A 14457-nucleotide genomic window follows, 5' to 3' on the forward strand; every position below is an offset into this window, starting at 1 on the left:
CTGTATCCAAGCTGGAGCTGAAGCCTTCAGCAGATCTTCAGCCACTCGTTACAACCATCCTGAGCTGAAAAGCATCGTGGAAACGACTCCAGAAACTGTCGATCTCTGTTTCTAGGGTTTACACAGAGGGAGAAAAGCCATGGGTGGAAACCGCTGGGAGTAAGGTCACAGAAGAACCTGGTCTTGAGGTGGACACATGATCACGCTGTACAACCATGTTGAGCAGAAAAGCAGGTCACACTGCACAAACATCATAATCCACTCACACAAACAACACACTACAAGCTCTACTCTCTCTACATAAACATGCATACTACTTATGACGTTTGCGGGTTGTGACGTCATCACGTTCAGACCGGTCAGCACGCGCCCGTATTCCCGAGACTGTGAGCTCTTTATTTCCCCTCCGCCGACACGTGCACTTTTTTTCTTTTTTTTTTTTTACTTTTTGCACGCAAATTTAATCTCCTCCCAAATCCCAAAGTATTTTCTCAAAACGCATCTTTGAGTTTTCTTTTTTTTTAGATAGTTTTTGAAGCCAAATCCGCGAGAGAAGCGCTTCTCCTACCTGGTGTGAAGAAGATCATGCCGTCCTCGCTGATTGAACCAGCGCGTGCTTCACGCTCAAAGTTGTTGTTCGTGTGGACACGCCCATCGAACACCACCCCGCCCCTCATCCAGCCAACAGAACGCCGCGCTGTGGCCACACCCCCTTTCTCCTGCCCACCCCCCACCCCCCTCTCTGTGCGCACGCTGGGTGGACAGAGCGCGTGATGGATCTCGGTGGCGGACGTGGTGCGTGCGCGGGCCGTGCACATCCTGTCCTGCGTGTTCACGTGAAACCAGAATTTAAACCATAATATATCTTTTCCAAAATTCTAATAATTATTGAATAATTGTGACAATAATAATAATAATAATAATAATAATAACAGACTTTACACCCAATCAGTAGTGCACATTAAAATTTTATTAGTAAAATGTAAAAAGGGTTTTATTTACATGTAAAAAAAAAAAATATGTTGTGTGCTGCAAATTTCATAAATGCAGCATCATCTTCATCTTCATCACGAACCTGAAACAAAACGATCGATTCGACGTCTTTTGTTTGTACGTAAAAAACGTATATACTCTGTATTTTTATACTATTTTATACTATACAATGCCCCGGATTCTCAGATGTTCTTCATCTCAAACCTGAAAGAACTTGAACTTTTCAACCTTCCAGTCGGTCTTTTTGTCCAAGAACAGCGAGACGACACCCAGTTCTGGACGATGACTTGCACTCCTTTCCACTAATTCATATATAAAGCATCGCATCGTATTTTTAATACGTGACCTTTGGCACCCATTCCTCAAGCGCTTGTTTTTCTTCGCCATCGGCTCCAAGAGTTTGGAAGCAAACAGTCGTTTGGCAGCTTCGTGCCGCACATCAGAGCGACCGCAAAAAAGCGCCAGAGCTCCGACCAACAGAGGGATCGTGGGTCGGGAAGAATTTACAGCCGCCTGCCATGGCAGGGATTACCCTGGTCCTGCTGCGAGGAGAGGCGTGGAGGGGCGAGAGGAGGGCCGGAGCGTCCAGACCGCAGTCCCTCGGAACATACAGGCTCGAGCAAATTATAACATATTTGCACGGGGAAAAAAAGAAGAGCCGTTTTTAGAAGGCCGAACAGGAAAATGCGGTATTTTGATGGAAGACGTAAATAACCTCGTGGACAGAAAGAACTCGAGACTTATCGTCGTCCTTTGAGGACATCTCACGTATTTCTGTTCTTTGCCACATTCCTGGATGCTCCAGCCGAGGAGTTGGGGATTGAAAAAAAGGGTAAAAAGGGAACTGTTTTTTCAACAGGGTTGCGGAGCCAAAGGAAGGACGATAGCAAACATGTGACTCAGCTAACGAACTCTTCAACACTGTCCTTGTTGTGTTTTGTTTGAAGTCAGAGAGCGGATCAGGTGAACGCCTTCGCTCGGGACAAGAATTCTCATTATAAATCTGAGCATTAAGGGCCTTGCTCAAGGGCCCAACAGTGAGCGATGGGATGTGAACTCACAACAATCCATGCAGAAATCCAACACTGTCACCACTGAGGCGTTGAATAGAAAGTAATTAAGATAAATAATCAAATAAAAGGTCATGAGTTCTAATCCCAGCAACTCCAAAGTGAAACTCTGGGCCCCTGTGCAAAGGCCCTTAAACCCTCACCTGAATGCTACTGATTTGTAATGACACCCACCGTCCCGTATTCTTCTCGCAATGCTCGCGTTCACCCCCAAAGATGACAAATCGAATAAATAAATAACTCAGTAAACATTCTTACGAATGCGATTACGCTAAAAGCGCGCTGCCGGGAAAGTAGACGGCGAACGAAGCAGACCGGAGTGTGAGTCACCGAGACCGGAATGAGCCAAGGTTGCCAGGAACAGATCCATACATGGCTTTTCTCCAGGTTTTGACTCATCCTGAAGCAGGCACTGCGATGCGGAACTGGAAACGTCTCAGCCTGAGCCACTCGTCTGAAAGGAGCTCAGCTAAAAACGTTTTTCAAACGTATCCACTTCAAAGAGAGATTCGGACGAAATTTCGTCGACAAAAAAACCCCGCCGTCTCGGTGTAGACGAAAGCGTCTCAGTCTGGAAACGGCCCAAGCCAGTGAGGTGTGGCGTAAAAACTTCAACGGCGTGGTTGAGCCGAGGTACAGCAGCGAGGAAAAAACGTGGAACTGTGGATCAGTCCGAAGAAGCGACACTCAGGCAAGACGCTAAAACCTTCTCCTGAAAAGTGTCTTTTAGATAACGTCTGCAAATTCCGAAAATATGGAAAAAATCTCTTTTACATTTACAGCATTCGGGAGACGTCCCTCGTCCACAGCGACTTACGTTTATCTCATTCATCCTTTGGGGGGGACCTTCTGATCCAACTTTTAATACCCGAACAATCGAGCTACTACGATAGAATAAGACACGTCCCTGGGCTGGGACATGTTCGCTCCTGAGAGACAGACACAAGACGCTTAAAGGGACGTCCACATTTTTTTTTAATGATTAACCTGATTACAAAATCATTTATCAATGTATTTTTATTTACAATTTCTGTGTAATCCTCCCAAAAAAATATTGCACACTTCATATACAAAAGCAGACGAAAGAAAGAAAAAAATGATCGTGGCTTCCAATCAAAAACTTCCTTCCATAAAAAACCCATGGGTGTAAAAGATAGACCGATCTGGACCTTCAGTAAGTCTTTCATGTAGTCCACTTTATAAATACACCATTTGAGCAAAAGTATTGGGACACCCGACTTATCCACCCGTATGTGCTTCTTGCCCAAACTGTTACCACAAAGTTGGAGGCACGCAATTCCGTGGGTTGGACCTACAATCTGTACCGGAATCTCCAGAAATCTCCATAAAATCTAGAGGAACGTCAGAAGAGTGGAGCTAAATGTGGACGGACGTTCAAAAAGCACATACGACTTCATGCTCAGGTGTCGTTTGTCCATACAGAATGATATTAAATGATATCCTGTACTTACTTCTTTATTCCCCCTTTCCGATCGAAATGGCGTTAAATGAAACGTTGTCAAACAGCAGCATGTCGAAATGTTCTGAAATGAATCAAAGTGCTAATGCTAACGCTTCATTTGCTTCACGTACAGCGGCCGTGGAACCTGTGGAGTCTTTTATTTCAAATCTCAGCATGAAGAACAGCATTACGTTCAGAACGTTCAGCTGGGGATTTCCGGGTCCACTCGTTCACTGTCCAACGTCCGAGAAAGCGTCTCAGAAACCATCAGGTGTCTCCACACTTTTCACGACCACAAAAGAACTCAATCACAAAAAATTCATTGTCATCATGACTATTTTAAGCAGTTCGCACTTCAGCGTGTCATCGCGATTCGTTAGTATTCGATCGGAAAAGCTACAAACGAATCAAAAAAACAAAATGTCTAATCTGATACAAATAAAAGGAATCCTTCAAAATCCAAAATACTGACAGATCATTAGGAAAGAGTTTCGTGAAGTATGAAGTCGTCAACCGTTTTTTTTTTTTTTGCTATCCAAATTAAATTCCCAATAACATCAAAATGATTGGCACAAACCCAAAGCAGCATGAAACTACAGTATCATCCAAAATAAATAAGCGTCTGACGCGAACGAGTTCCACGTGCGGCGTGAAATCGGGAGATTTTTGGCGGTGAGAAAATTCCTCGAAAAAGAAAAACGAAAAAAAAGCTTCTAGAGCTAGCGAGGACTCGACGCTGATGCCTGGATGGTGCCGAGTCGTCCGTTCACTTTTAGCGTTTTTGTCGACGCCGGAACCTGAGAAATCAACGAGCACAAAGTGAGTGAGGGACATAAAGAAGTGTAACGTAAACCGCGCTAACACGATTTACCATTTAATCGTTATACGAAGAAAAAAAAACACACGATTAATTTTTCTCGTCAAGTTTCCAGAGAAAAAGTCTTTGCAACACTATATGGACAAAAGATTGCTACGTGAACCTTTTTTTTTAACCTCGAATTAAAAATTGTGTCTACAACAACGAATACAAATTCTGAAGTCTGAAAATCGGCTCACTTTTCGAAGGCGTTCGGCTCCGGCCCCAGAGCGAATGGCCTCCAGCATCGCCACTCGGGCGGACTCTGGGTTTCCGCCTGCAGGCAGCGCTAAAGCCGGCTTCATCGAGGACTTGGTCAGGGTTAAAGGAGAAGGAGGAGGTGGTGGTGCAAAGGCTGGAGGTGGGGGTGGTGGTATGAAGGCTGGAGGTGGTGGGGGCGGTGGTATGAAGCTTGGCGGAGGTGGGGGTGGTGTAAAAGTTGGTGGTGTTTGTGAAGGTTTAAAAGCAGGAGGAGTTTGGGGAGCCCGGTCCTCCTCAGACTTCCTGATATGCTCCAGCTCAGCGGCGGCTGAAGACCTTGTCTGGAAAACAGCAAAGGGGTTTAAGAAGAAACATCCACTGAAGGGGAAACGTTTTATTGTTTAAAAGGTACTCGTCAAACTCACCTTCTTAAGTCTTGCCGAATTACTTTCCGCTCGGATGGCAGACAGGAGAGTAGAGCGTTCGCTTTCAGGCTCCGCGTAAGACAGCTTCTGCAGGGTCCGTGAAGACTCGGATACCTGGACGCCAAAACAGTATTATAAAAAAAGTATTATAAAAATCGGCGAAAATTAGCGAGATTGTAAACGAAATAAATTAGCTAAGCTAAATATATGCTATATAATGCTAAAATATATTAATGCTAACGCTACTTTTTTCTGGTACAACTGCAATATGGTGTTTATTGCGTTACTGATAAGACGGATTGGAAAACGTGTTTGCTGTTTTTGTCACCACACCTTTCGGAGGCGTTCCACCCCCTCTCCTGACTGAATTGCCTCCATGAGTGAACTGTGAATAGAGGTCTCCTTCTCCACAGACTTTGGGACTACCGGTTTAAACTTTTTCACCGGCCCAAACGGACTTGGCTGGAGACCGAGGCTGTGCAACTCCGGCTTCTTGGCTACCGCCGGACGGGCGATGTTTAGAGGTGAAGGGTTTCCTGGGGACTTTTTCATGGGCATGCAATCTTTAGTCACGGACTGAGTGGATTCAGAGCATGCAGAAACCCTCGCTTGCTGCTGAGGGCTGTGATTTACTGGACCAGAGTTTAACGCTTTAGTGCTCGATCCATCTGCAGTGAGAATTTGCGATTCCTTGTAAACGTCTTGCTTCTCGGCAGTAGAACTCGGGTAAGGTTTGGTGCCAGAATGAAGAGGCACCGGGTCCGCGGCTGCACTTCGGTTTGATTCTACTTGAACAGGTCTACTTAGGTCGTTCTTGGAGTGGTTCTGTCCAGCATGTTTGGATTCTGGAAACTCCTGAGCTCCTGAGGAATTCCATGCATACTTATTAATTGCTGAAGCCACGTAATGACTCGAAGTCCGTCTGGAAGGCTTAAGGAACGTAATATTTCTCCTGTGCTCTGAGAAAAACACATTTTCTGCAGGATCAGAAACGACGAGCTTTTTCATCACTGCAGACGCCAGGTTGGCTGACTGTTTTGATGCCTCTGTGACACTTGGTTTTACTGCAGACGCGAGGTTGGCGCTCGGCCCGTCGGCTGATTGTTTTGGTGCTTCCGTAACACTCGCTCTTTCTGTAGGTTTCTGCGATGGTACTGTTGCAGTTAATGGTTTGGGGTTTTCGACTTCTCTAGTCTTTACAGAAGCTCGTTTATACGCAGTAGGCGCTGGATCCTCTTTCTTCGCCGAGGTCCAGAAGGCCTTTGCTTTGTCCACAAGTGGAGAGTCTCGGTCATCGCTAGCGTCATCAGAGATGTCTGCAGGTTCTCTTGGTGTGACCATGTTCCCCAGCTCATCGATTTTAATGGCACCTATACGCAAGGAGCCTTCGGACTTGTTGTGATTGTGGGATGCGGCTGGTTTGGTAGGGACGATTGTAAATGTTTTCAGGCCGAATCGAGACACCGGGTTCTGGTTTATCATGTTTTGGTTTCTAAAAGACACTTCCTTGCTTGAGCTCTGTGGAGGCCGAAGTCTGCTTTCCGGAACATTCCGTGCACTGTGGGTAATAGTAGACATCGCAGGACTTTTTGGAAGCTTCTGTTTCTCTGGTTTAACTTTACCTTTAATTCCTGGGCTTATAGTGACCTTCTCGGTTTGCTCCTTATTATTACTAACCCGATCTGCTCGGGTTGGACTGGTACTTGCTAACACGTGAGCGTTGTTGTTTTTGTTCTGAAGATCTACGAGGATCTTGCTCAAACGGACTTGTTCGTCATGGTTACTGCGCCATGACGACGTTAGATGGTCATCAATGACTTCGTCAATGGCTGTGACTGGAACGTCCAGATCGACCACAGACACGGGGATGTCATCGTCCATGCACAGGGACACCTCATCCGAGCGATTCACTTCTAAAAAAACAGGAAAGAGAGATTAACTGATTTAGGAGAAGCTAGAGTTAATGCTAGATTTTTGGTTCCACTCACACACACAGGAGGAAATTAAGGTTACTTGTACCGTCTGCTAAATCCGCATCCAAATCGGCCAAAGTCAATTGGATCTGCGCAGTGATCTCGCTGTCCTCCTCATACCCGCAATTTCTCTTGACTGATCGTGCCCCGGATCGCACGTTTCCACCACTGGCACGGAAAACACCACAGTTACTAACAATCAACCAACGCTGTTTATCTTTTCAGCATTTATCTCCTAGTGACACTCGAGATCAGAAAATATTAGTATAATTATATTGTAACATTTCGAGACAAGTTTTGTAACCCGCCAACAGATGGCAGCACGAGGCTCCATGCACAGTCACATGGAGCACCGGCTTACTTAAATCAGTGTGCCAAAAGACAACGATCAAAGGTTTCGGCACCGGTGCGGAGATCCAGCGCGAATCGCAGAAGGTGCTTGATACGCTTCGAAAAGAAGACTTCCAGGACGCGTTCCAGAAGAACGATGTGGAACTATTTCGGAGTACTTTCGTGTTACCAGAGCTAGTCTCAAACCTTTATTTTCCTCGCAAGCGCCTTTATAGTGTGCGGCCTTGCATTTTTTAAATGCTGTTAATCTTAAAAAAAATTTTTTCCCTCAGTCAAACACACGTCTTTCAACACCTTAATATGAATATACGACCGTTTTTTTTTTTTTATATGCCTGAGCTGGAATAATAGCTCTTTCCTGGAAGACTTTCTTGAACGTGTGCGAAAGCGAAGGAGTTGCTGCAAGCACAGGCAGCTCCTGCTCCACCATTCGTTAGCGCTCCTGGCTGTGTAATGCGCTACACAGGCTGCGCTAGCTCCTCTCGATGTGGGAGAGCTCCAGAGCGGATTGTGGAGCTCAAATATCCCAGGGGGATTGTGGGAGATACAAATATAACCTTATAAAATTAAGCTAATTTCCCTCAACATTTTTGACTAGATCTGGTTGCCAGATTTTGGTATTAATATATTTTAATAATATGAATAAGCTTGACCTTGTCTTTCACGACAGTTAATACCAGCTTGATTTGGTGATGCTGGGATTTAAACTCATGACTTATGAATTTAGAACCCGTGCGAGTATAAGGCACCTGTAGCGTGAGCCCCATGTAGCGCAGCCTTCATCGCTGTCACAGTCTTCCTGAGGCTGGGTGGGGCTCAGAGAGGGATCAGGACCCAGGGATGCGGTGTCCTCTGGGGATGTGCTCGGAGAGTCAGCCATGCCCTCGGACGCCGCGTATCCTTGATCGGCCAAGCTCTCGCTGCTGCACATGGACGCCGTCTCGGCTTCCTGCTCCACCGTGTGCAGCCAGGCTGGTTGGGGGGGCAAAAACGGACAACGGTAAGATGTTTAGATGTCGAGTATTTGATTCAAAGCGCCACAGCAAACCGAACTGTACGCTAGGTTTATAGTCATGTGATTATACAATAGTGAGTTTCAACATGCGGAATGCTGTTATTTGTGAGCTTTTGCAGGATTTACATGACTTTCGGAAGTTCTGGTTAATTCAAAATCATCAAAAAAGTTACACCTCAATACAGTAAATGGCCAAACATATCGAGACACCAGAATTTTCCAGCCAAAAAAAGTGTAATATTAGCGATATCCGAGTGCGAACTTTTAACACGTTTGTCTCAGAATACGTCCAGGAACACAAGTTCAGCACACTTTAATGATAATCATCAATCCAGCATGAGATTCACTGTTGCTGATAAATCTGCAGGAATTTGAAGGTTCCTTATATATCAGCACGGACCACAATCTTTATCCGGGGTTCCTTAAAGTTCGGCTACCACATTTGGAACGGCCCTCTGAACAACGCCAGAGACATATTTTTAAATTGTACATTTCTTACTCATATCATATCTGTATCTCAAACTAAAATGTCCCTTAGTTATTAATAGAGGTTGAGACACCAAACCGTCTACGAAAATCCACGGAGGTTTTTCCGGGGCGCTGTCATTACGCAATAAAATCTCCACAATAATACTAGTAGTCACTCCGGCCCGTGTCGTCTTCTAAAACAGAGCAACCCCACAATAAAGAAAGGAAAAATGATGTGGCCCTCAAAAAAAGTTTGGGGACCCCTGGATTAAAGGGATCCATGACATTAAGGGGCAAATGAGAAATGTTTGGTGGCCACAGGAGGCTTCATGTCCCAGAATTTCGATGCTTTATACAAAACAGCAAAAACAATGCAGTTACTTTAAATAAAGCGCTTGAAATTGTTTCTTCATAATAAAAGAAGAGAGCAAAGTTGTTTTGACTGTACACTGTGATCCCGAACCTCCTGAACCTCCTGAACCTCCTGAACCTTGGCTTGCTAATCAGGGCCAAATGGTCTGAAATCCATGGAAGGAAGCCAAACTAAACAAGTTGTAGAATCACATGCCTCAACGAACCGGCGTTACCTTCTACCTTCATTTCTTTTTTTTTTTTCTCTCTCTCTGTCTATCTCACTCTAAAAAACAGCCTCGGGCTCCTGCTGCTTTTCTACATCCAGTTTTAGATCACACACACACACACACACACACACACACACACACGGTCACCTAAATTCAAAAAACATCAGGCGGCTTCAGGATGAACGCTCATTCCGCTTTTATATTCATGCCGTGAAAGATTTGAACCAACCACCGAATAACCTTGGGTCATGTGGTGTGTCTATATGTGTGTAGGTGTGTGTATATCTGTGTGGGTGTGTGTGAGAAGTGTAGGTGCTGTACACTCCGGTTCCTGGACACACCATGAGTCACATGCTGTTTCCCAACCGTTTCCCAGCAGAGCTTTTAAAACACGGCAGCTGCGACCACAAATCTCTGTCTCACACACACACACACACTCAATTAATGACACTTTGCTAGACACATGATCGCACGATCAAGGCAGGATCACAGCTACTTTCTCAGACCACAGCAAAGCATCATCATGCTATAAATTGACGCAGGTATTCAATTTCAATACTGTCTCAAAGTACGACAGAAAACACAGGTTAAGTGTTAGTCCACACGTCATTCTGTTAGCAGTTAGCATGTCGAACAGGGGCAACCCAACAGCGACACTGCCACACCATACTGTCATACCCACCAGGTCAGGGTTTGCTGGGACGACTCCACCAGCCAAAGAGTATCTGCTCTTGTCCTTTTCCTGACAGACCTGGTCAATGGTGGTCTGACATATTTCCAATAAAGTTTGCTTTGGCTTCCATTCGCCAATTAACGATGGAGATGTGCAACATCGTAAGTTGAAAATATCGTCAGTCGCCTAGCCTACCCCGGAGTCGTAAAGAACGTTCAGCGCGCACGTGAACCGCGGATTCATTTCTCGCTTTTGCTAACGCTGCTGCCGTAAGATCGGAATAACGAACCGTCGTAACTCCAGGACGACTTGTAGCGAACATTTTTGTGTTTGCATTGATGCCATTTGGAGGACACTTTTATTCAGAGTTACTTACGATTATATTGTTTATATAGAATTGTTGTTTAAGGGCGTTGTTCAAGGGGGCAGCTGTGGCAGGTTTTGGGATTTAAACATCCATGGAAAGTTCAATATTTTGGGAGCTATCACTTCTCCAGGCTTTGGCTTATGGGGCCTAAATCAATTCTTTGGTCTGAACGTGATTGTTGAGTTCTTAAAGAATGGAGGATAAAAATGCAAAACGTGATTATCCAATTTTTCAAAGCAACGTCTATGAGTGGCTTGTATTGCGATTTAATAAAGAACGAGCAACGATCCGCTCATGCATCGGAATCCCCCCCCCCACCCCCCATGGTGGAACGAGTGCTCGCCTGCCCCGTTTACAAACCTCGTCAGCGAAAATGACGCCATGGGGAAAAACGTTCGCATGACAGCGACGCCTCCGTTTATCGAACGTGCTCAAAAGTCAGTCTAATCAGCACATCTGCTATTCCTGGCTTTCAAGCAGGAACAACAGGAGCAGCCGGTTGCACCTCGAATAATGCAGATCATTCAGGAGAGTCGAGGTGAACGTCGGAGCATGCAGTCGTTTTAATAAACACACGGCAGTACAATCACGTCTTTGTGGCGTTTTCAGGAAGCTGTCGAACTGACGGTACTGATATAAAGGAGGGGGGGGGGGGGGAATAACATCACACATCACTCATGCTAACAAAACAAATTCTTTACACACCTGCAGTACAAACAACAAAAGAGTTCGTAACCTGTTCATTCATCATACACTACAGGAACACAAGTGACCATGAAGATCCCATTCCACACTGAGTCCCCAGTTTCCTGTTAGAATATCCTCCATTCTTCTGAGAGAAGGAGATTCATTCTTCTCTAGAGCTGAAGATCCTCTACATCTTCCAACCCAATGAAAAGCAGATCTCCCATTTTGGACTTTGAGGATGAACAACCTGTTAACCGATACTCAAAAAAACCTTCTATATGCTGTTTCTCCATCATTGAACGTATTAAGGCTCGGGCATGGAGGTGTTGGCGTTAAAACTAGAATGATCTCGAGCTAATTTAGGAGTTGCTCAGCAGCTCCTGGATCCACTGACCAGTGCTGGGTGCTGAGATTTATCATTACACTCTTGGTGTAACCGAGATGAGGATGGGTTTAAAGTTCTTTAAGGTTCCTCCCAATGTTTGCTTCTCATTTCTCCTTGCCACAGGAAAAAAAAAACGCTCATTGCGGGAGAATTACACATAAATCACCGTTAATTCTGTAAAGCTGCTGAGACCAGGCCCATTGTGCGAAACGCTCTAGAAATAAATGGCACGAGACTTCTGAGCATGCGAGTAACGAGGTGTTACAGCAGCGTCTTCGGGGCATACGGCATTAACGATGTACCCGTTTTCTTGACTCTTGAACTTTTCGTTGCAACAGTAGATCATTGTTCCTGTTACCCCCCAATTTATACAGAAATACCAATGATGAACATCGTCTCAGAGCAGCTTCACACAGATAATGTGGTGATAAAAATGAAAATGTTCTTTATAAGTGTAAGTTTGTCCCTGATGAACAAGTCGGTGAAGACTGTCGTGAAGGAAAAACTCCCTGAGATGCATAAGGAACGTTGAGAGGAACCAGACTCAAGAGGGAACCTCATCCTCATCTGGGTTGCACCGAATGCCCATTTTTTGCAGATATACGATGCGTCACCTAACATCACCTTCTATTCTCTTCATCCGAATCTCATCGACGATTGGCAGCAAAAAAACAATAAAAAAAAACCCCCTTCATCCCAAGTAATTACATGCAAACAAAACAAACCCAAAAAACCTTCAGTCCCAGAGAGCATCGCTACTCAAACGGTTGGAAGAAAAGTAGGCTTGATTTAAAAGGAGACAAAATGATGGAAGCAGAAAAACAGAACGGAGGGGTGAAGGAGGTGAAGAGGATGGAGGGAGGGAGGCGAGAGAACCATGTCTGTTCATCGGCGTCCGGAGCGCGACAGGACGGGAGTGCAGCAGTATACTGCGGGATGAAGGAAAGAATAAAGGAAGAGGAGGAAAGGAAGAGGACAGAGAAGGAAAGAGAGAGAGAGAGAGAGAGAGAGAGAGAGAGAGAGAGAGAGAAAGAGAGGAAAAAAAAGGTTAAGAAGAAATGCAAAGTCACAACGGTATGAGATCACATGACCTAGAGACTGGCTATAGTCATAAACATAGAGACTGCTCTATTAAAACAATGGCAAATACCCAAATGTACACATTTCACTCAGGTATTCTGTTTTATGGCCTCGGATTCGGCTCACCAACTGTCGGGGTGACGCTTCCCTCATTTTCCAATGATGTTAGAGGTCAGTAGTCATGTGACGGCCAATACAAAGGCAGAGATTTACTGATCGGAAACTCTGGGGCTTCCGGGTTACTGATCAGAAGGTTAAAGGGTTGTTGATTTAGCTTGTCAACTTGAGGCCCTTGAGTAAGGCCCTTAACGCCCTCTTTACCGGGGGTCCCGTATCAAGCCTGACCTTGAAGATATGCAAAGAAATTCTGTAATGTATCCGTGAAAAATCTCGCCTTCCCCAAACAAAGCATGACTGACCCAGCTTTTGACGTGACAAGCCAATTTCCCAACAGAGAAATTCCGAGTCGCTGCAACGAAGCAGGTGAAACCTGTTCCAGCATGAACTGAGGTCCAGGAAGACTGGTGTAGAAGAACTTGAGTGGCCTGCACTCCCCAATGGGGCTTATTTAATCCAAATGCATGTTTTAACGTCACATTTATTTACTTTTCTTACTGAAATCTGTGTGCAGTAAGTGGAAGTAACTTGAGGATTTCGCTTTGTTTGGGCCAACATGCATCATGTCCAGAACAAGCAAGCGAACCATAGTCACATTTTTAATCACATCCTACGTCGCTTCATGAGTACGCTCCAAGCATGTTTGTGCACGCTGACAATAAGGCATTCAGATCCTTCTTGACACCTCTCCTGGATTTGGAACTGCACAGTCCATAGATCATAACCTCGCTTCCAAGCGAACGCTACGTGCTCCTTATAAAAGCAACCATGTTTCTTTTAACACCTCCTGAGAGTGCAGTAATGCTACAGGGGGAGTTGCGTCACCAGCAGCCCGTCTTTATCGGTGATTTGCTGACAGCAGGCAAATCCATCATCTTAATCTCTTCTTCCTCAGAGCTCATCCGCACGCTGCAGCTCGTCCCCGAGGGCAGAGTCACGTCCTCCTGGCGCTGAACAATCGCTCTGAATGCTGCTGACTAAGCATGGTGGACGAGCGCCAGAAAATGAAAATGCCGGCTTCAAGCGCCTTGTCTTTTCTGCACGTCAGCCTCGTCTTTGACGCGCCACACTGACCTTTTGCCTTTTCAATGGTTCTTCATTGTTATCTCACATTCTCCACTTGTACGAGGTGTTATCAAAAAGACTACCAACAGATGGCAGCACCTGGCTGCACTCGCAGTCACAGGGAGCACCGACCTCCATAAGTCATGCGCCAAAAGACATCGTCCTGTGTACATCGTGAGCCGTGCAACTGGTGATGATCTGACCATGCAATTGCACAAGTTTCGGCCAAATTGGTTATTAAGATGTAACATGTTACACTTTGGGTTTTGATTGTTGAATTTTATTTTTATCTCCGCTTGTTAAAAATAAAAAAAAAACGGCTATAAAACGCTGAAGTTGAAACGCTGCACTCTAGAGGCGGGACGTCTCCTCGTGGGTCACAAAATCAAAGTGCATCGTGGGAGATGTAGGCAATGGGCAATGCACGCTTTAAATTAGCACGGCCACATAAAATGGTGTTTCCGCCCAAAATTGGAATGTTTCCCAAATTTCAAGCATTTTGCCAACCCAAATTGTTAGTGTATTTGCTCACGGCTCTCGTTATCTATCCATCCATCCATCCATCCATCCATCCATCCATCCATCCATCCATCTATCTATCTTTATTCTCTGTATGTAACTAAGCTGACGTATGAGAAGCGAGGTGCACTACAAGAGTGTAAATGATTAAAACGCTAATGAACACACT

At 45.2% G+C, this 14457-nt stretch overlaps 2 protein-coding genes across 12 annotated transcripts in view; both read right to left on the reverse strand.

Moving 5' to 3' along the window:
* The window catches only part of grb10b (growth factor receptor-bound protein 10b), a 47407-nt gene extending 46746 nt beyond the window's left edge, over positions 1 to 661 (reverse strand). For all 3 annotated transcript variants that reach the window (XM_083557335.1, XM_083557337.1, XM_083557332.1), the window contains exon 1: positions 569 to 661. The gene's annotated coding sequence lies outside the window, so the exon portion shown is untranslated. The remainder of the gene's footprint in view (positions 1 to 568) is intronic.
* A 3399-nt stretch (positions 662 to 4060) lies between these two features.
* Positions 4061 to 14457, reverse strand: part of cobl (cordon-bleu WH2 repeat protein) — a 35340-nt gene continuing 24943 nt past the window's right edge. For all 9 annotated transcript variants that reach the window (XM_083557387.1, XM_083557389.1, XM_083557384.1 and 6 more), the window contains 6 exons: positions 8081 to 8303; positions 7027 to 7148; positions 5341 to 6920; positions 5008 to 5121; positions 4582 to 4923; positions 4061 to 4322 (listed from right to left, as the gene is read on the reverse strand). In XM_083557387.1, coding sequence (XP_083413513.1) covers positions 4245 to 4322; positions 4582 to 4923; positions 5008 to 5121; positions 5341 to 6920; positions 7027 to 7148; positions 8081 to 8303 — 2459 coding nt within the window. In that variant the 3' untranslated portion in view covers positions 4061 to 4244. The remainder of the gene's footprint in view (positions 4323 to 4581; positions 4924 to 5007; positions 5122 to 5340; positions 6921 to 7026; positions 7149 to 8080; positions 8304 to 14457) is intronic.

This window comes from Silurus aristotelis (assembly GCF_946808225.1).
Source record: "Silurus aristotelis genome assembly, chromosome: 1".
Classification (NCBI taxonomy): Eukaryota; Metazoa; Chordata; class Actinopteri; order Siluriformes; family Siluridae; genus Silurus; species Silurus aristotelis.